Genomic DNA, 22804 nt, shown 5'->3' with positions numbered 1-22804 from the left:
CACTCGTTGTTAAACAATTTCTTACAAAAAATGATTTTATAATGAGTTTTCGTTTTATAATTTTTGTCGTATATAATTTTATCTAGTTTTCACAAGCATAATGACATCCAAAGGAATTGGTAATTGGTATGGAGGGTTTTTTTAGAGATGATGATTCAACATATGCAGATGATGAAATTAGAGAGGTTAGTGAAGATGACGAAATTGAAGAGATCTTGAATGAACCTTTGCCTGAAGGTGAATATGTCAATGACTCAACTATTTACAAAGGCAAATTGTTTAACGGTAAGTGTTTCTGATTTTTTTCAATTGGGACTACAGTAGGGATGACAAAAAAAAGGTTGGAGTGAGAGAGATGAAAGAGAAAGGGTTGAAAGGAATGAGAGAGGTGAATAAGAGTTTGGTTTTTTTTAGTTTTGATAAAGAAAATTATTAAAATACTATTAACCTTAAAAATTAGAATGCATGATATATAAGAGTATTTTTGTCTACTAAAATCCGGTATACATTGCTAAAATATACCAATTGAAAATAGGCATACGCGTGTTAGCAAACTCCATATATATATATATATATATATATATTTGTTGAATTAATAATAACTTTATTAAAATAATATTTATGTATATCAAAATGACGTACTTAATATAGAAAAAATAAAAATATAATTTTATACACTAAAAGGAAATGCTAAGTTATTGATTAAAACAACTACTACCAATAAAATAGAATTTATCGATAAATTTTAAAATTGTAATTAATAAAAATCTTTCTAACGATAATATTTATTGATAAATTAAAACTTATGTTATTTATAAAAATATTTATTAGTAAAGATTTTATAAGTAAATTTCATCAATGTCAAAGTTTTTATTTTTAACTTTAATTATATCGTGTAAAGATTAGTCGGTAATTAAATCTTTTTAAAATTTGTTAATAGTTAATTTTTAAGCTTCATCAATAATTACTTTTTAGAAAATCAATATCTTTAATTTTGGTGGTAAATCAGTTGGTAGTTGTATTTTTTTTTAAATCTTTCAATAATTCTATTAGTAAAATGAGTATAAACTTTTCTATTTTGATGGAATACTTCTTTTAAAGTAATGAGATTTGTGAGCAAAAGAGAAAAAAAAAAGAAAAAGACGAATAATAATACATGAGACAATAAAATGGTAGAGATGACGATAAATCAAAAAGAGCAAAAGAAGGAGAAAGAGAGTAAAGAGAGGTTGGAGGAAGACGGGGAGGATGGGAAAGGAGTAATTGGAGATAGTAGATGGAATGACGAGGATCGAGAGAGATGAATGAGGAAGAGAAAAAAGAAAAAAAAATGAAAACAGAAAAAAAGTACGAATAGGAAATAAAAAACTAAATCATGATATTTATTTATGAACTTTTGATGATAATCAAAATTCGTTGATAATTATAAACAAATATTTATCGATGAATAACTAAAGAAAAATATATATGTATAAATAATTATTAACATATTTGTTTGAACAAACAAAACAATAACACATCAATCCAAAGCCTTTCAGGAATTTCAACTTGTATAATTACATGAGTACTCACCATGAAAACTTTGGAATTGATGATGTTCTTCTCTCAACATCTAGTTGATACTTTCACCAACCTCATGTGGTCTCAAGGAAACCCAAATTTTTGATATTATTCATTCATTTTATGTGAGATAATTTCCACTATCAAGTTAAATTATCATAACGTAAGACCTTATTGTTGTTCCGTTATTCTTTAAGAGTTCACACACATAAATTACCTTGTTTAATGTATTATTTTCATTGCTTGTAGTGATATAGTGAAGGGTATGATCTTAAAGATGACAAAATAAGCTTACTAGTAATATGATTGTGGATGGTTATGGCCTTCCCTAATATTACATTTCAGATGTTGAAAACATGAAGAGTTGTAGTCAAATAAGATTGAAAATGTAAAATACTAATGCAAATAATATTGGTCATACCCTCCTTCTTATAGAGGATTTGTCCTCAATTTTTATGGAGTTTTGTATTTTTTTTTACCTTTTAAGTCAAGATTTAGATCTCATAACGTTTTTCACATTGTTTGTTTACTCCTTACGTAAAATATGAGAGTTTCTTTGTCAAGCGTTAAAAGAACAAATCCTCTTAAAAAAAGAAGGTATGATAGAAAACTATCTCCTGAACATGTATGAGAAGAACTTGAGGAATAATATTTGTAATTCAAAGAATTTATGACAAGGTCAAAGATCAAAACATATCTCTTTGAATATTATAATATTCCATGAAGGAAGAAACTTAAAGAACATAAAAATCGAGAACACAATTGAAGAATAATTTAGGAAATTAAATAAATTGTAATTTTAGTTTAATTTATAGAATGTTAAATTCGCTGGGTGAACCAGTTTGTGTTTACTGGGCAAGCGGGTCTCGCTAGGTGAAAGTCTGTGTCTGTAATTTTCGTTTTCTGTTATTTTTATGTGTTTTGTACTTTGAGCTTTATTTTAGGATTTCTAGGTTTTCTTAAAACTTATGTGCTTATTATATATAGAGGTATCAAAACCTAATGTAAATATACTTATGAATCATATTATATGCATTTGCATTGTTTAAGAGAGCATTTTTTTGGTTCTCGGATTAGAACTCTGATTCTTATCAAATATTAAATCTTTATGGCGAATCTTCACCTAATTTGCTAGATTGTGGCGTCCGTATCTATTAAGATATTTGGATGAAAGTAGATCGAAGAAGTAGACGACTACATTTCTACACCCCATTTTTATCACTTACGCAACTATTAAGATATTTGGATGAAAAATTTGTCGCTTTTTTTATTGACAAATCTATTTTAAAATTTGTAAGTACTAATTAAAAAATCTGTTGGTAATATATATTTCATTTATCACCTAATTTTATAAATAAATGAAACATGTATTATTGATGAATTTTTCTGTAAGTAATAAAATTGTCGGTAATTAAAATTTTTAATTCATTGGTAAAATTTGTTGATAATTCAAATTTACTAATAATTTTTTTCGTTGATAAAATTATAATGATATTTCCAAAAAAATTTATAGTGATTTAAATCTAACTTGTGGCAACATGACATATGTAGATTACCAGTATTTCTTGACTGTTGATGGAAAACTACCAGGAAAATAATTTAATGACGAGTATGGTGAAGTTCTTGAGCTGAAGTCCATTTCTATTTCAGTTGTGCTCCAAAGAAGAATTGAAGGAAGCTAAACTAGAACATATGGAAGTAGGGACACATAACACTCTTGATGTTATCAATGTGCTAAATAGGAAAACTAAGTCCATTCCTTTCAATATTACATTTGTGGAAGAAGCAGCACAACGTCTCGTTGAAAGGGAAGAAGACCTCAAGCAATTTAATTTTTTTAATTCAACGTTGAAGACAACCTTAGTAAAGGAGAATAATATTAGGTATGAAAGTAATAAAAAGGTTACGAAGAAATTTAAAGATAAAAATAATAAAATTTTTAGTTGTTATAGGGGAAAACTTTATAGAAAAGTACGTTTGTGACAGAGAACCATGTGAAAGGAAATAGTTTTTTTTTTCTTACTATTTTATCTTTGCTTCTTTCAGTCTTGTTCTATCATTTACTATCTTTTTATGTATTTCACTAATGATAGTAATATAACTTAATAAATAAAATATATAAATATTATTGGTTTTTAATTTAAATATTTAATTAGATATTTTATGAGCAATAATAATTAAAAGTACAGATCTGTTATACATTTGGTTAAATTTAAAATAATTCGCAATAGTTTATTTACATAAATAATTGTAGACAATAATAAAAAAAGTATATAAAATGAAAAATTTTTAATTATTTTTTTACTATAAGATTGTAAATAATAATAACTGTTTTAAACCCCAAATTATTTTGGTTCTAAAACTCCGTTTTTAAACCATAGTTCTGAAACTAGTAGACGTCCTTCATGAAATAACTGTTACCATTGGACTGGTCATGACAAAAACAGCAGAAAACGATTAGGGTAATCATAAATTACTTGCTGACTTGCCAGAAATCAATATTTTTTACTTTTAATTGTTTGTGAAATTTATTTTAATATGTAACCAAATAACCCAAACATAATTATTTATATAAATCTTGAATGTTGCTAATTTATTCTTTCCACATCTAACTTTTTATTCAAAAACTCACCATTATAAAAATTGAGCAATAAATATTATTAACGAAGCAACTTATTTCCATTCAATTAGGCTCACTAAATTTGATTATTAATATTAAGAGGTGACTTAGGCCTAACATATATACACAAAAAACTTAAGTATTATAAGGATGAATTATTGTTTTGACGACAATTTATATAGAAAAAAAGTATATTTTAGTGTGAAAGAGTGTCATGGAGTATGGCAAAATCAAACTTATGAGTTGGAAGTGACGTATAAACTCTTTTAAATAGATTTGACTTTGCCTAAGTGAATTTTCTAAAGAAACGTTAGATCTGCAATACATTCTATTAACAATCATAAAAAATTAAAATTCTTTGTCAACAATTATATACAACACGTGTTTACTTTACCGCTTACAAACGTATACTTAAGATATTTTTTTTTCTTCTTAATGTTAGTCTTAATTAAGTTTTAAGTTTCTCATTAATTTTAGTATTTTGGATTAAATTTTTAGTTTTTATTTTGTCCATTGCACATTTCATATTTTTGGTTAGCTATGATGCACATGTAGGTGTAAATAAATGGTTTGAATTTCAATTTCGTCATTCCTTTCATTTTTAATTGAAAACTTTGGTATCTTTGACATTTTTCATGATTTTATATATTGTCAAGTTTTAAAAAAATCACAACTTATATGTATATTGAATTGAACGTAGGTGTAACATATTTGTAGGTATGAATTGTTTTGTCATCCTAATTAAAATATGGTTAAAATATCTGTCCTTGATGATATGCTAGCAAATTAGTATCCATGGTAGCTCTGTATATATATAGTTTTAAGATGAACTTGCTAAATTGTACAAGAGGAACTTGTAGGAGAAGAAATCACATCTAGAGAGATAGAGAGAGAATATGATGATTTCATGTTTTGATTTTTGGAAGGGTGGAAAGACAGTAGAGGAAGGGAGTGAGGAGTGGAAAGAGATGAGCAAGAAAGTGAGAGAAGCATGTGAGAGTGATGGTTGTTTCCTCTTGAGGTGTGATGAGATCAATTCCAAAGGTGCACGCGAAGAGGTGTTTAAGAATATGGAAGAATTGTTTCATTTGCCTCAACAAACAAAGCAACAACACATCGTTTCAAAACCTTTCAGTAGCTTCAACGTCCATAAGTTTATGCACACTCACTATGAATGCTTTGGACTCGATGATGTTCTTCTCTCAACATCTGTGGACACCTTAGCCAACCTCATGTGGCCTCAAGGAAACCCACATTTTCGGTATTCATGCTTACATTTCAATGCATCACTTCTGTTAAGTTAGTCTTTTGAAAATTATAGAATGAATTTCATTAAACGTGTGTATTTTATGCAGTGAGACACTGAAGGGTATGAGCTTAAAGATGTCAGAAGTAAGCTTGGTGATCTTGAAAATGATTGTGGAGGGTTATGGCCTTTCCCAGCATCACATTTCAGATGTTGAAAACATGAAGAGTTGTAGCCACGTACGATTGAACATGTACAATACTGACAAAAACAATACTGCATACAAGGATAAATCCAACGGTCACACTGATAAAAACACCTTAACCATTTTGTGCGAAAATGAAGTTCAGGGTTTGCAGGTGCTATCCAAAACAGGCACATGGGTTGACATAGTGATACCTGAGAATTGCTTTGTGGTTATTGTTGGTGATGCATTGAAGGTATATATGTAGAAAATTGTAGCCATTGGGTACTTAATTTTTACATTATAATGAATTAAAATTCTTGTTAATAATCAGGCATGGAGCAACGGAAGGCTTCATGCAGCGACACATAGAGTGATAATGAGTGGAGAGAAAGAAAGATACACTTTTGGAGTTTTTGTAGCACCAAAGGAAGAGATGAAGATTGAGGTGCCTGGTGAGTTGGTAGATGACAAAATTCATCCTCTTCGTTATCGTCCATTTAATTATGGAGAGTTTTTCAGTCACTTTGTTTCAACTCATAACCATAATGCGATTGATGTGTTTGCTGGTCTTTGAAAGTAATTCATATGTTCTAGATGAAGTCAAAATATTCAAGGGATGGCTCATATAATTCCACCTCCTTTTCAATAAGATTTGCTTTATATGTTCTAGACCTTTTTATATCTGTCTCTTGTGTTTCCACCAATGAATATGTACTAATAAATAGTATGCAGTTTCACAGGTAATTCCATTCACTTTTTCTCCTCCCTTTCCCGAGTATTATCTCTCATGATATAATATGGATTTGTTTAGTAAGGTAGAAATTCTAGGATAATCCATTCTTATTCTTATTATTTGAAGTATAACATATTTTAAATTTATTTATAATATTGTTAACATAACTAAAACATGTTATAGAACTATACTTTAGAAAAAATTCTGGTATATGCTAAGTTAATATTTAAATAATTTATTTTAAATTACGATATAAATTAACTATAACACTTTGGATAACCTTAATATGCTAATATACATAATATATTGTTGTAATATTACTTCACATAAATGTATTTCAAAAGAATATGAATAATTACGTATAAATCAATCTCATAAATCATTAATGTAATAAAAAAAATTTGACAGTTAAAATAAATTTTTTATGACGATTTTACAAATAACAAATATATACAACATAAAAAATTTAAACTTTCTATAACAATTGTATAATCATCATAAATACAGTTTTAAGAGACGCAGATAATTTTAAAGATATTGGAGTGGATAGGTGTGTGGGAATAATGAGACCGAATGATTTATATTAAAATAATATTACTATATAAAGAAAATTTTCAAATGTTCGTCCCATTTTCTGATACAATCATTTCTTTCCAAATCTTCTTCTTCTTTTTTTTTCTCCCTCTCTCTAAAATTACTCATTGTTGGTTCATCTTATCAGTGATCAGAACCTCCTTAGGCGATCATGAGATCAATGACTTCTTTTTCCATTGATCAATTTCGTGTTTAGAACCGGTAAGTTTGTCTCTCTTTGATTGTTGAAATTACTGTATTTCTAGTACATGCAAGCACTATTCGATTTTTCATGTGTTCATCGATTTTTCATCGGGGTTCTGATTCTGTTTTTGGGTTTGGTGGTTGGTTTCCTTTCACAAATCCAAAGTCTGTAGGCTGTCCTAGGATCACTTTCGGTTTAGCAAAACTATGGAGAGGTTTAAATCTGTCAAGTTGCTTTGAGGTAAGGGAAGCTAGTTAATTTAATTGTTTGGTTGATGATTTTGTATGTGTGTGAAATTGTATGATTTGATGTTCGGTGATCCTTGTGTGGACTGTTATATGCTATGTTCATGAGGTTTGGGTTTCTGCAAAATTTTGGTTCAATGGCCGAATGAATTGTGAGGAAGTATGATGGTGAAATTAGGGAATTTGTGTTTGTTATTAGGTGGGTGGTCATTCTCCTAGTCGTACTCAGTTTTGTATTAGCGTTCGTTACTAGTCCTACTCAGTTTTGTATTAGCGTTCGTTACTAGTCATACTTGGTTTTGTATTAGCGTACGTTACTAGTCGTACTTGGTTCTGTATTAGCGTTTGTTATTAGCCGTACTCCGTTTTGTATACGCGTTCGGTTTTAGTGGGGTGTGTGACCTCTTAGTAGCGATCGGTCTTAGTGGGATGTGTGGCCTCTTAGTAGCGATCGGTCTTAGTGAGATGTGTGGCCTTTTAGTAGTGCTTGATCTCGTACTTGTATTCGGTTTTAACTGCGTTCGACCTCTCATGCGCCTTACCTGTTAATGACCGTTTAGTGATATTTTAGTAATCAGTATCAACTCTAAGTGTTCGGCCTAAGCTATAGGCGTTTGGCCTAAGCTATAGGCGTTTGGCCTAAGCCATAAGCGTTCGGTCTAAACTTAATATTTGGTATGGTGGTAGTATTAGGTCATGTTGTGGTACTCGGAATCCTCTAGTTGTCGGTCAGTAATAGTGCTCGGCCTTCTCTTCAGCTGTATCTATTATTGATCGTTCGGTCCTGTTCTTTAGGTAGTGAGCGATCAGTCTCCAACATGCACAAGGTGTTCGGTATTGTTCATATATGTTTGATGATTTCTGTTCGGCCCATATTTATATTTCTTAGCGTTTGTTACTAATCATACTTGGTTCTGTATTAGCGTACGTTACTAGTCGTACTTGATTCTGTATTAGCGTTTTGTATTAGCGTTCGTTACTAGTCATACTTGGTTCTGTATTAGCGTATGTTACTAGTCGTACTTGGTTCTGTATTAGCGTTTGTTACTAGCCGTACTCCATTTTTTATACGCATTCGGTCTTAGTGGGGTGTGTGGCCTCTTAGTAGCGATCGGTCTTAGTGGGATGTGCAACCTCTTAGTAGCGATCGGTCTTAGTGAGGTGTGTGACCTTTTAGTAGTGCTCGGTCTCGTACTTGTATTCGGTCTTAACTGCGTTCGGCCTCTCATGCGCCTTACCTGTTAATGACCGTTCAGTGATATTTTAGTAATCAGTATCAACTCTAAGTGTTCGGTCTAAGCTATAGGTGTTTGGCCTAAGCCATAAGCGTTCGGTCTAAACTTAATATTTGGTATAGTGGTAGTATTTAGGTCATGTTGTGGTATTCAGAATCCTCTAGTTGTCGGTCAGTAATAGTGTTCGGCCTTCTCTTCAGCTGTATCTATTATTGACTGTTCAGTCCTGTTCTTTAGGTAGTGAGCGATCGGTCTCCAACATTCACAAGGTGTTCGGTATTCTTCATATATGTTTGGTGATTTTTGTTCGACCCATATTTATAATTATGCCAGTGTGCTATTTTAATTAATTGTTCCAATTGCTTTGATGACTGATGTATGCATTATCATAATGGTGTCAAATTGAAAGTATGGTATGATGTTCCAACTGGTATGAAAGAGAATTCCAAGGAGGAATGTCTCACTGATTGGTTATCAATGTGGTGGTAAAATATGAATATGAACAGTGAAATCTACGGCGTTCATCCTGACATTCTAATGATTACCAAGTCTCAAGTAGAGATGAGTAAGTCATGTCGTGAGAATAACAGGAGGTCCTAGCCTATAGAGTCTTAGGTGAGTTATAACGGATTAACCTCGGGTGGCAGCTGATGGTTTTCCAATTACAACATCACCTGGGTGCACGAACGGCCTCAAGCTACATATTCATACTAGTCCGGATGGTCAAGTTAAAGTGGTCGGTCAATATGTACTTATATGTTTTATATGTGTGCATGAGTGTATTTTAAGTTTGTTTGAATTGTATGATCGCATGAATATTAAATTACACTATCTTTTGTTTTGTCATGTTTGTCCGTTCGATTTTTCTTTTGCAATGATGATCCTGTGACTGTGAGCAGAGGGAGAGGAGTTTTCGTCTGGAGCAAGTAGTCGAAGGAGAGGATCCATCTGTTTAGCATAAGACTGTTTGGTCTTGTACATGGTTTCATACCAGCATAAGGATTTTTTTAAAGTTTTAAATCTTCTGGTTAGTTTAGAATAACTGTAAGTTAACTTTCTTTTTATAGTGAATGTTCTACCTTATTATTATGTGATGTCTCGTTAATATAGTTTCATAATATATTTTTGGGATGTTTCAGGCGTCATAGAAAAAATATTAAAATTTGTCATATTCATGTTTTCTTTATGACGACTAAAATTATAACCATTATAAAATATGTTTCTTTCTAAACAGAATTTTAATAGTCATTATTGTAAGAAAAATATAGATGTTAACATTAGGTAAGTTGTATAAACATATCTTTCATGATAATTATTTTTGAAAACAAAATTAACTTAGTTTCATGATAAATAACTATATTTAAACAACGTGTGCCAAATGTACTTGTTTCTTGGACGTCCGACAATGTATTAAATGAAAGAATGTATTAATATTAATGTTATCGTTCTCATAATTATATTAGTCATCAATAAACTAATGTATAAGTTCAGCGCATATAAACCTAAAAAAAAAAGAAAAAAAAAGAACTAACTTTCTGAAACTATATGAAGATTCAAATTATACTAACCATAGAATAGGAAATTTCTATATCGTTTTTCAGTCACACAAAACATTTACTTCCTTGATCCACTTTGAATAGAAAATCTATTTAACATCAAATACATTTTCTACTTCACAATAAATTATTTAACTTTTTTTCATAACCAGGTTTTATATTTTAAGTGTTTGGAGTAAATAATCAGAAATGAAAATATCTATATTGACATCTGACTGATTAATTTGTAAGATAAAAAATTATGACTTATAAGAAAAAGAGAAAGATAAATATTCGGAAGTTTTCAAGATTAATAACTAGGAAAGCAACTTAAAATGATAAAAAAAAATATATTACTTTAATAATAATATTAATTGTCTATTACAATTTTCTTTACAAGAAATATATTCCTTTAATTTATAATTGAAATTTTGGTATCTTTGTATTTTTTGTAATGATTTAATATATTATCAGGTTTTAGAAAAATCACAATTTATATGTATATTGAATTCAACCTAGGTGTAACATGTTTGTAGGTATGAACTGTTTTTTGATCCTAATTAAAAAATGGTTAAAATTATATTAGTATCCAGCTATATATATAGTTCTAAGTGTCACTTGTTAAACTGTACAAGAGGAAATTGTAGAAGGAGAAATCAGATCTAGAGAGAGATAAAGAGAGAATATGATGATTTGTTGTTTTGATTTGTGGAAGGGTGGAAAGACAGTAGAGGAAGGGAGTGAGGAGTGGAAAGAGATGAGCAAGAAAGTGAGAGAAGCATGTGAGAGTGATGGTTGTTTCCTCTTGAGGTGTGATGAGATAAACTCCAAAGGTGCACGCGAAGAGCTGTTTAAGAATATGGAAGAATTGTTTCATTTGCCTCAACAAACAAAGCAACAACACATCGTTTCAAAACCTTTTAGTAGCTTCAACGTCAATAAGTTTATGCACACTCACTATGAAAGCTTTGGACTCGATGATGTTCTTCTCTCAACATCTGTGGACACCTTAGCCAACGTCATGTGGCCTCAAGGAAACCCACATTTTTGGTATTCATTCTTACATTCAATGCATCAGTTTAGTTAGTCTTTTTAAAATTATAGAATGAATTTCATTAAACGTGTGTATTTTATGCAGTGAGACATTGAAGGGTATGAGCTTAAAGATGTCAGAAGTAAGCTTGATGATCTTGAAAATGATTGTGGAGGGTTATGGCCTTTCCCAGCATCACATTTCAGATGTTGAAAACATGAAGAGTTGTAGCCACGTACGATTGAACATGTACATTACCGACAAAAACAATACTGCAAACAAGGATAAGTCCAACGGTCACACTGATAAAAACACCTTAACCATTTTGTGCGAAAATGAAGTTCAGGGTTTGCAGGTGCTATCCAAAACAGGCACATGGGTTGACATAGTGGTACCCCAGAATTGCTTTGTGGTTATTGTTGGTGATACATTAAAGGTATGTAGAAAATTGTAGCTATTGGGTACTTAATTTTTACATTATAATGAATTGAAATTCTTGTTAATGAACAGGCATGGAGCAACGGAAGGCTTCATGCAGCGACACATAGAGTGATAATGAGTGGAGAGAAAGAGAGATACACTTTTGGAGTTTTTGTGGCACCAAAGGAAGAGATGAAGATTGAGGTGCCTCGTGGGTTGGTTGATGAGAAAATTCATCCTCTTCGTTATCGTCCATTTAATTATGGAGAGTTTATCAGTCACTTTGTTTCAACTCATGACCATAATGCGGTTGATGTGTTTGCTGGTGTTTGATTCATATGTTCTAGATCAAGTCCAAAATATTCAAGGGATGGCTCATATAATTCCATCTCCTTCTCAATAAGATTTACTTTATATGTTCTACAACTTTTTATATCTCTCTCTTCTGTTTCCACCAATGAAGAAATACTATGCAGTTTCAGTAATTCCATAGCCTTTTTCTGCTCTCTCTCCCAAATATTCTAGGATAAACCATTCTTATTCTTATTATTTAAATTCTAACATATTTTTAATTTATTTATAATTTTGTTAACATAACTAAAATATGTTCTATACTTTAGAAAAAACTCTTGTATATGCTAAGTTAATATTTAAATAATTTATTTTAAATTACGATATGAGTTAATTATAACAGTTTGGATAACTATAATGTACAAATATACATAATATATTGTTGTAATATTACTTGACATAAAATGTATTTCAAAAGAATATGAATAATTACGAATAAATCAATCTCATGAATCATTAATGTAATAAAAAAATTGACCGTTAAAATAATTTTTTTATTACGATTTTACAAATAATATAAATATATAGAAAATCTAAACTTTCTATAACAGTTGTATAATCATCGTAAATACAGTTTTAAAAGACGCATCATAGAAAAAATATTAAAATTTGTCATATTCATGTTTTCTTTATGACGGCTAAAATTATAACCATTATAAAATATGTTTCTTTCTAAATAGAATTTTACTAGTCATAAAATGTTTTTTTCATAGTGTTTCTTTTATGTTATATATATATATTATAAAAAAGAATATAGATGTTAACATTAGGTAAGTTGGATAAACATATCTTTCATTTATAATTATTTTTGAAAGCAAAATTAACTTAGTTTCATGATAAATAATTATATTTAAACAACGTGTGTCAAATTTACTTTATTCTTGGACGTCCGACAATGTATTAAATGAATGAATACATTAATATTAATGTTATCAGTCTCATAATTATATTAGTCATCAATAAGCTAATGTACAGGGTTGGACAAAAATATTCGATCTGTACTGTACTATAGTTAACTATATTATATTATACTTAAAAAATCTGATCCACTTTTACTAAAAGTTCACTATACTATTTTATGATTTAGTTTTTAAAAACTGAACTTATAACAGTTTCGGTTCAGTTAACTGTGAGAACTGCATCTATTCTTTTCTCTTCTCTAGTTCTCATTCAACTTCTTCGTCTTGCTAAGAAAACGTTATTTAATAATAAAATATAATAAAAGAAACCGTTCAAATAAAAAATTAATAATGAATTTTTTAAAACAAAATTTTTTTATCACAAATTTTTATATTTTTTTATCAATAAACATATATTACTTTTTAAATAATATTATTTTAAGTAATAAAAGTAAAATATATTTTTTTTAAATTTAATTTTATTAAATGATTAAGTAATAGAAATCATAAAAGAAAAAAAGACTATATAAAAAAAATAATACTTAAATATATTATATTCTTTAACATATTATTGAATATGTAAAAATATGTTAAAATGTTTTTTAATGATATTAAAATGTGTGTAAGCGCACACACTAAAATAACTATTTATTTTAGGTTTAATTGCTTCCTTTGTCCCAAGTTTGGTTGAATTGTGTCAAATTCATTCTCATTTTTAAAAAAGTTTCATTGTCGTCCTCACGTGGTATAAAAGTGTCAATTGAATCCAAACATAGAAAAAATTTGTGTCAAAGTAGTCATTTTTCCTATATCTATGTGTCTTCCTTTCATACAATCAAGTACAGATATTCATTTTACCTTATCCAATTTAAGGCTTTTCATAGCTCCAGAGAAGTGACATATGAAAGGAAGACACAGAGATATAGGAAAAATGACTACTTTGACACAAATTTTTTCTATGTTTGGATTCAATTGACACTTTTACACCACGTGAGGACGACAATGAAACTTTTACACCACGTGAGGACGACAATGAAACTTTTTTAAAAATGAGGATGAATTTGACACAATTCAACCAAACTGGGGACAAAGGAAGCAATTAAACCTTTATTTTAAAAATCAACTTACTTTAAAATAAATATCAGTATTATTATTTTTAAATGATAGTATTTTACAGACTAAAACTAAAATATATTTTTTAACCTTAAATTTTATTAAATGACTATACAATGAAATATCATAAAAAAATAGTAATGTAGCAAAAATAATTAATATTATAGAAATATCAAATGACAAAAAAATTAACAAACGTTTATTAAGAATAACTTTTCTAGTATAATCTTTTATTATATTATAATAATTAATAAATATTAGTTTAATTTTTACATAATAAAATATAAATAATAAATAATTGATTAATAAAACAATTTTACGAGCCAACAAAATAAATATAAATAAAAAAATATTTTAAAATAAAATAAGTAGATAAAAAGATAAAATAAATTATATACACATATAAAACAAAAAAATATAAATAAATAATTAAAAAAATAAATATAAAAGTAAAATAATATTCATGACAAAATAAATATAAATAAAAAATTAAAAAATAAAATAAATAATTAAATAAATAATAAAATAATTAAAGAAATATAAATAAAATAGAAAATAATAATATCAAATAATTAAAAAGTTAATTTGTAAGACACTTATGAATAAAATAAAATAAATATTAAAATAAATTTCAATTAAAAAGAACATGTATTATTATTCTATTCAGTTTAAAAACTAGTATAATTCAGTTTAAAAATTAGTACAATTCAGTTTAAAATTAGTACAATTCAGTTTAAAATTAGTATAGTTAGTAGTTCAGTTTAGTTTATATTGTAGTTTAGTACAATTTAGTATAGTTCAGTTAGTTCAGTTTGTCTGAACTGCCCTCAGTTCAGACAAATTAGTTTGTAGTTCAGTACAGATTTTAATAGTACAATATAGTTCAGTTTTATTTGTCCACCCCGTATAAATTCAACGCATATAAACATAATAAACAAAAAAGAACTAAATTTCTGAAACTATATGAAAATTCAAATTATACTAATCATAATAGGAAATTTCTAAATCGTTTTTCAGTCACACAAAACATGTACTTCCTTGATCCACTTTGAATAGAAAATCTATTTAACATCAAATACATTTTCTACTTCAAAATAAATTATTTAACTTCTTTTTTCATAACCAGGTTTTATATTTTAAGTGTTATTGGAGTAAATAATTAGAAATGAAAATATCTATATTCACATCTGACTGATTAATTTGTAAGATAAAAAATTATGACTTATTAGAAAAAGAGAAAGATAAATATTTGGAAGTTTTCAAGATTAAATCAACTTAAAATGATTAAAGAAATATTACTCTTACTATTAATATTAATTGTTTATTACAATTTTTTTTACAGCAAATACATTCTTTAAGGCTTTATTCACTTAAATGAATTTGGAAGAGAGTGATTAAATGAAATTGAGAGGATTTGAAAGTAAACTTTTTGTTATTTATTTGAGTAGATTTAGAAGTAAGTGGAGTGGATTTGGAAGTAAAGTTTGTGAGAATTAGTGTAGGATTTGATTGATGTGACATATTAAAAAAATTTACTTCCAAATCCACTCTCATCTACCTCTAAATTCACTCAAATAAACAACAACAAAATTTACCTTCAAATCCTCTCAAATTCATTCAATCAGTCTCCCCCAAATCTATATTCAAGTAAATAAAGTGTAAATCAGGATTGATAAATACATCTATGCGTTTGAAATCCCAATTTGTCTCGTAGAACAAAACACTGAAGTACTATATACATAAAGGGAAGTATCTAAACATATGAAAAATTGATTTTATAAAGGCAAAGCTTGAAATATTAGTAAGAATCAACACGCAGCTTCATTGCTTATACGTATCTACAAGATAAGTAAAATTGGAGTGTTTATGTTGGTTAAGGTTGTACTAAGCTATTGATTTCTTCCATAAATTTCCCAGTGAGTACATAGATAATTCAAGTTGTAAACGAAAACTTGGGTAAGACAAAAATTAACGTTACAGACATACATAAGGTTCAAATACAAGATATTGTCTTCCAAAAAACATAAACTGCTATATATAAGAACTTTGCCAATGCCAACATTTTATGACCTATTGCTTGTTTACACTTGGGGATTTGATGGTTTTCTTTTAACTCATTATAGTAAACATGATCAAAATGCATGTTTCTTTAAACAACACATAAAGTAATTTGAAAACCAACCAACCTTTCTGAGAAAATGAACAAGATGAGATGACAGCTATAGAGAATGTGATGTACAAACCTGTGTTCCCGATATCGAAGTCTTCAACTTGGTAGAAACTCTTGTGCATTTATCATATTTATCAATACCAACAACAAAAGGGACCAGGGAAAGAGACATAGACAGAGACAGATTCTCACTACAAAAGACCATATGGTTGTGTTATTTTTGAACATTACTCAAAATGCAAGCCTTTGTTGTGACCACTTGAAGGACAAGGCAGAAATATTACAACCTATAATGCTTTTTGAAACCGGACACCAAGTGATCGTCAGTGTCTATATGTCTTTTCTTTTCCTTCTCAGTCCCTATCTTCCAACATGGTAAGACACTGAAGGTGAAGAAACTAACTAAGCATTCATTCAAATAGAAAATAGACGAAGGTAGCAAAAACAAATCAGTTAAAACCATTCTACACACCTTTATGTAAGACATTTGCAGTTATGAAAAATACATTCTTCCTATTTTGACAAGGACAAATAGGAATTGCCTCCATGCATGTCAGAGTCTCCCAAGTGGTTGAGAGACGTAATAGGTTTAATTTTTCCCACTAATATTGAAAGAGTTATAAAATTTACTTGATGACAAGATAGAAAATGAGAATGAGAGAAATTATAAGTTTAACTTTTTCACTAACATAAATTGTTGATTAACAAAAAATATTCTTTGGAGTAAAACAAATGTTTCAAAATTTAATTTTACATTTGCATTCATTTGTGAAAAAATGTTGTTTGCAGCTGATTTATCCTTATTCTTTCTGTTAAGACCTGATATGTAACAATTTTTTTAATAACCTTTTGACAATAAGTTACATGTTACTATTTTATTAGTATGTTTAAATTTATTTTCAAAAAAATATTTGAAACAGATAATCACAAACCAATACATTATAAAAAAGTTATAAAACAAATTATTAAAAAAACATTTTCCTTCTACTAATTACTAGTTTAGGTATGTTTACTATAAAATTATGACTTACTATAAAAAAAATAGAAAGACAAATGTTTGGAAGTTTTAAATATTAATAAAGACACAATCAACTTAAAATGATAAAAAAAAAATATTACTCTTAATAGTAATATTAATTATCTATAACAATACACGTTAAGGCATTTACTTTTATTTACATCGAATATATTCCTTTAAATCAGGATTGATGAACACGTTATTATATGCGTTTGAAATCCCAATTGTCTTGTAAACAAAATATTGACGCATGCATATACATGAAAGGAAGTATTTAAACAAATGAAAATTGATTTTATCAAGGAAAAGGTTTAAATATATAACTAAATCCAATTTGTAAGAATCAACACCCACCGGCATTGCTTACACATCTAAAAGATAAGTAAAGTCGGGGTATTTATGTTAGTTAAAGTTGTACTAAGATATTGATTTCATCCACGATTTTCCCAACGAATATAGAAAATTCAATTTGTTAAGGAAAACTTGCTAAGATGAAGATTAACATTCAAGAGATACATAAATTAAGAATCTAATAAAAGTGTTGAATATAAGATCAATAAAATTACATCATATAACTTACACAATATTACATAATTTAATATCCCTCGACTAATTTATTTTTTAAAACTCCCATTTACATTGAAAGTTCATATTACATGAATCATATATACGAAATTTTTGTTGTGAGATTATCTTAAAATAATAGTGTCATTGAATTATAAAATAAATAATATTTCAAAAGTGATCGACCCTAAATAAACCTTTTTACATTGTCTTAATCTTATATATCTAATTGTTCTACATTACTTAAAAATTAAAGTTACGATCAATTTATATATATTTATATATATTCCTTAACCTTCCTCGTCCATTTTAAAAATAAAATCATGAAAAATTTATCAAACTTTAAATTAGACAATACCTTAAATAGGAAAATTAATCCTAGCAAAATCATAATACTTGATCAAAATCATAAATATATAACCTATTCTTAAAATATATTAAAGTTGGATATCATTTAAATATAAATATTCAATAATGATATGATATTATTATTTAACAAATTTATAACAATAAAATTTATGTTTTGTATAATTTCCTTTTTAATATTTCATAACTTGCACTTATGTAATTTGATTATATATATGTATACCATTTTACGCGCTTATTCATTTTAATCTTATCTTGATCGATCCATGTCTTCACACGTTTCTGACAGATGGTTTTTATTACCAAACGAAGACGTGCTATTAATGCAAGGATTTTGCAGTTTCCATTCATTGCAAGAAATTTTACCATAATTCAGACACCTAAATTTGACATCTTTGTGGCTAATAATGGAATATTCAGAATATGTCCTGCAAAACTTAAACTTCTATATATATATATATATATATATATATATAAGGGGCTGTCAGTTTCAATTCCAACTCATCACCAACTTGCAAGCCAACATTTTCAACCCACCATGCCCAAATTTCATCATTAATTTCATAATAAACATGCTCTTGTTTCTTTGTAAGACTGCTACACAATGTTACCACACAACTATTTTGCATCCCTTATTATGCAGAACCATCAAAGTTATTCTCTCTCCTCCCCAAATCAGTAACATGGAATTTTGAAATATATGTATCTGAGTCTTGTCTTTTACTTATTTTCTTCCTGCTACCCTATAAAGTAAGAGAGTTTGATCAACCTAGCCCTAGAGATACTACAACGTAACATTTGTAAAGATCAAACTTTTAAAGTGGAAACAGGTAGTGACAACAGGTAAGGTATGATAATGTATAAACACCTGGTCCCCATTTTCATCTTTGGTACAATCTCTCCCATCAGGAAAAAACCACCAGCAAAGAGAAACTGACACATTCTCACAACAAGGAGCATATGGTTGTGTTATTTTGGAACACTGTAGAACCATGTCCTTGTTGTGACCTGTTGGATGACAAGGCAGATATTAATATCACAAACAAATATACTTAAATTACGTGACCCCTGTTCCACCTATTGTCCTTTTTGCCGCAGACAACCATTGCATCAATGTCTGTGTTCTCCATCTCAATATCTATCTCTTCTAACTGTCTTGGAAGAAAAACAGACAGAGAAAAGAAGACAAAAACAGATATCAGTTAAACGATTCTACACATTTCTATATGTGACACAAATTAACAGTTGTGTAGAATTACACTGTTCCATGATCAACACGGGACTTGATATCCATCGTTTAGATTAGACTCTTAATGTTGAAGTTTTACCTTTTGACAACTAAACATATGAAGATAAACAATGCAACTACTTTTGACTTCAGCTTCCTCATATCTGGCATGAGCTGTTCATTGATAATATACACATAACTACAGATATGTCCAACTTCTCTATCTTATTTAATGCAACCTTCCCAGGCAAGCACCATCATTTTCATCACTTTCAAAAATAAAAGACAAAAGAAAAAAGTTAACCAAGTTTCAAAAATATACTCTTTGACACACATATATATAAGAAAAAAAAATCAGCTTTATAATTCATTTTCTAATCATATAATAACATATATTAGTATTTTCAATTAAATATATATAACTAATTAATGTATTAATACATTAGCTGGTAAGTGGGTTTATTTCTTGTGAATGTTAAAATATCACTTTTGAAAAGTTCATAATATATAACATTTTTATTACTTTATACAAACCATTGTACGCATATTATTACTTTATTTTAAAATTTTAATACTTTTTATTATTAAAAATATTGTCAAAATAGTTGTTTAAGAAAATAAATTAGGTGTTAAAAAAATATTTTTCTTAACAAAAGGACTTAACATAAAATAAAATTTCTTAAAAACAAGATCTAGTTTTTTTTACCAAAGTCTCTCGTTGAACTTTTAAATAAAGGTAAGAGTATCATTTGATATAAAATTACTAAGAATCTTTATCAAATGAAAGTTTCTAATTAAATGTTTTCTAAGCGTTATGTGTCTGAAAAAAAAAAGAATAAAATAAACGGGCTTAATTAAATAATATACAGGAATCTTAATTATTCGTTAAGTTCATTTAATCCATCTTCCTTATAATTCTACAAGATTCTATTATTATTATTATTTTATAGCAACTCCTTTAAATGAAGTTTTAAAAAAAATATTAAGTATTAATTCTTCATATAAAATTAATATTATGCATTAATTAAGCCTCACGCTATGATAAATTATTATACGAAATCTATTTCTATAATTGTTTGACTTTAAAGTTGTTTCATGGCACATTCGCTTAGTCAACAAATTTTGCCAACACATTTTGGATGTAGTTTTTGGTTCATCACTTGAATACACATTCAACCAGTTAAACATCCATTTCATTATTTTATATAAGCTTTTTATCTGCTTTATAGATGGCATTCGACACTTGAACGTTGGTTTGATCTTTCTTTTCTATTGATATTATGCAAAAATAAATGTATTTTAGAACTAATTATATATAATATTAATATATTAAATATGAATATCGTGTTTCTTTAAAGTTAATTTCACTTGAAATTGACATTAATAAAGAGAAAATACATATGTATATGTATAATAGTATTTAAACTAGCTCGTACTTTGACTTGTTGATATCCTTGTATGACAAACTCTATATATATGGAGACAAAACTGGGTGTAAGAAGAGAAGCTACAGGTAGAGCAAAATGGAAAGTGAGAATATGACAATTCCATGCTTTGATTTTTGCAAGAGTGGGATGAGATTGGAAGAAGGGAGTGAGGAATGGAAAGAAATGAGCAAGAAGGTGAGAGAAGCGTGTGAGAATCACGGTTGCTTCATCTTGAAGTGTGATGCGATCCTCCCCAAGAGTGTTTGTGAAGAAATGTTTCATCACATGAAAGCTTTGTTTGATTTGCCTGAAGAAACGAAACAACAATACGTAACTCCAAAGCCTTATAGGAAGTACAATGGCAAGAACTCTGTCATCCCCCTTTGTGAAAGCTTTGGCATTGATGATATTCCTCTCTCAGATAAGGCTGAAGCCTTCACTAACCTCATGTGGCCACAAGGAAATCCACATTTCTGGTACTTACAATTTCTTCTCTTCTACTTTCTTCTTTCTCCCACTCACTGATTTTCTTTTATTTTCTTAAAGTATCAATATTCTGAATTCAAATGAAAGACTGGATTTTAGTACTTCTATTAATTGAATTGAATGATGAAAATGTTCATAATAATGACTTATATTGAATCCCTTGTGTATATTTTCCTTTTGGACTTGCAGTGAGACACTAAAGACCATGAGCTTGAAGATGGTAGAGCTAAGTTTCCTTGTCTTGAAAATGGTAGTGGAAGGTTATGGTCTTCCCCAACATTACATTTCAGATGCTGAAAACATGAAAAACTCTAGCTATTCACGATTGATCAAGTACAAAGTTTCTGAAAGCAATAATGAATGTGAAACTTGTCTTCCACCTCACACAGACAGTAGTTCTTTAACCGTTTTATGCCAGAAAGATGTTCAAGGACTTCATGTATTATCCAAAATAGACAAATGGATTGAATTAGAGATACCCCATGATGGATTTGTAGTCCTTGTTGGTGATATACTAAAGGTATGTACATATAAGTACAGAAGAATTGAAATTCTTTGACCATGCATTCATTAAATGATTGTAATGAAGTTGCATGAATGAACAGGCATGGAGCAATGGAAGACTTCATGCAGTCACACACAGAGTGACGTTGAGAGGAGTGAAAGAGAGATACTCATTTGGACTTTTTGCAAACCCAAAGGAAGAGATGAAAATTGAGGTTCCCGATGAGTTGGTGGATAATGAGATTCATCCTTTACGTTATCGTCCATTCAATTATGGAGAGTATTTTAACTACTTTGTTTCAAATCCCATTGAAGCTCTTGAAGTGTTCGCAGGTATTTGAAAGCGATATTTATGAACAGGAGCAAGAGATTTCTACATATATCTCCTTATATATGTAATGCAAAATAATTAGAGGGACCTTTACATTAATAAAACTTTTCACTTCTATTATATATGCACAATTTTGTTTTAGTGTGGGGTTGTTTTGAATTGTACACCTATTCTTTGAATCTTTTCCATGCACCAAATGAGAATCAATAGTTGTGTTGTGTACCACCTATGTATGGCAACATGATTCTCACAAAACAATGTAATTGATTGTGTTTGTGTAGTCTTCAAATCTTTCAATTACTGTTTATCAAGATTTTGAAAAAAAATATATTGAATTTAAGAACTTGAAGCCATAAAAATGAAAGAAATTGATTTTGTTAAAGATTTTTTAAACAAACTTTTAAAGATAGTTGCACAAATAAGATTTTTTTTTGTTTGTGTGCGTGTGAATAGCTTTATGCCCAATGAGTTATGGAAAAAAAATTAGAGGTTTGAGTAAAAATAAAAATCTCAATTATAGAAGAAACTAATTTGTTTTTTCTAAAGTATATATCAATTTCATATAGGTGGTTAATTCCTCTGAGCTACTAATATATCTAGGAATGGAAGAAAATATTAAAAGTGCTCTTATGCCCCAAAACAAAGGAAAGGCTCAAGGTAATACAGCAGTCTAGAAAAGGTCAACTACTATGGAAAGTAAAGGAAGTGAAAGGAAGAGGAAGATGGAAAAATAAGTTGTCACCCTTCTCCATTGT

General features: G+C 28.7%; 3 protein-coding genes across 3 annotated transcripts; all 3 read left to right on the top strand.

Moving 5' to 3' along the window:
* Positions 1-4982: 4982 nt before the first annotated feature.
* On the top strand, positions 4983-6379 carry LOC108330484 (2-oxoglutarate-dependent dioxygenase AOP2). Its single transcript, XM_017564968.2, has 3 exons — positions 4983-5441; positions 5536-5866; positions 5945-6379. The coding sequence occupies exons 1-3, from the start codon at positions 5077-5079 to the stop codon at positions 6185-6187; spliced, it is 939 nt and encodes a 312-aa protein (XP_017420457.2). The 5' UTR covers positions 4983-5076; the 3' UTR covers positions 6188-6379.
* A 4381-nt stretch (positions 6380-10760) lies between these two features.
* On the top strand, positions 10761-12077 carry LOC108331029 (probable 2-oxoglutarate-dependent dioxygenase AOP1). Its single transcript, XM_017565640.2, has 3 exons — positions 10761-11189; positions 11278-11608; positions 11683-12077. The coding sequence occupies exons 1-3, from the start codon at positions 10825-10827 to the stop codon at positions 11923-11925; spliced, it is 939 nt and encodes a 312-aa protein (XP_017421129.1). The 5' UTR covers positions 10761-10824; the 3' UTR covers positions 11926-12077.
* An 8709-nt stretch (positions 12078-20786) lies between these two features.
* LOC108330983 (probable 2-oxoglutarate-dependent dioxygenase AOP1) lies at positions 20787-22171 on the top strand. The gene is made up of 3 exons (XM_017565586.2): positions 20787-21204; positions 21404-21734; positions 21820-22171. The coding sequence occupies exons 1-3, from the start codon at positions 20825-20827 to the stop codon at positions 22057-22059; spliced, it is 951 nt and encodes a 316-aa protein (XP_017421075.1). The 5' UTR covers positions 20787-20824; the 3' UTR covers positions 22060-22171.
* Positions 22172-22804: the final 633 nt, after the last annotated feature.

This window comes from Vigna angularis, chromosome 4, assembly GCF_016808095.1.
Source record: "Vigna angularis cultivar LongXiaoDou No.4 chromosome 4, ASM1680809v1, whole genome shotgun sequence".
NCBI classification, from domain to species: Eukaryota; Viridiplantae; Streptophyta; class Magnoliopsida; order Fabales; family Fabaceae; genus Vigna; species Vigna angularis.
The sequence above is the reverse complement of the archived record's forward strand: the minus strand, read 5'-3'. Positions and strand labels throughout refer to the sequence as shown.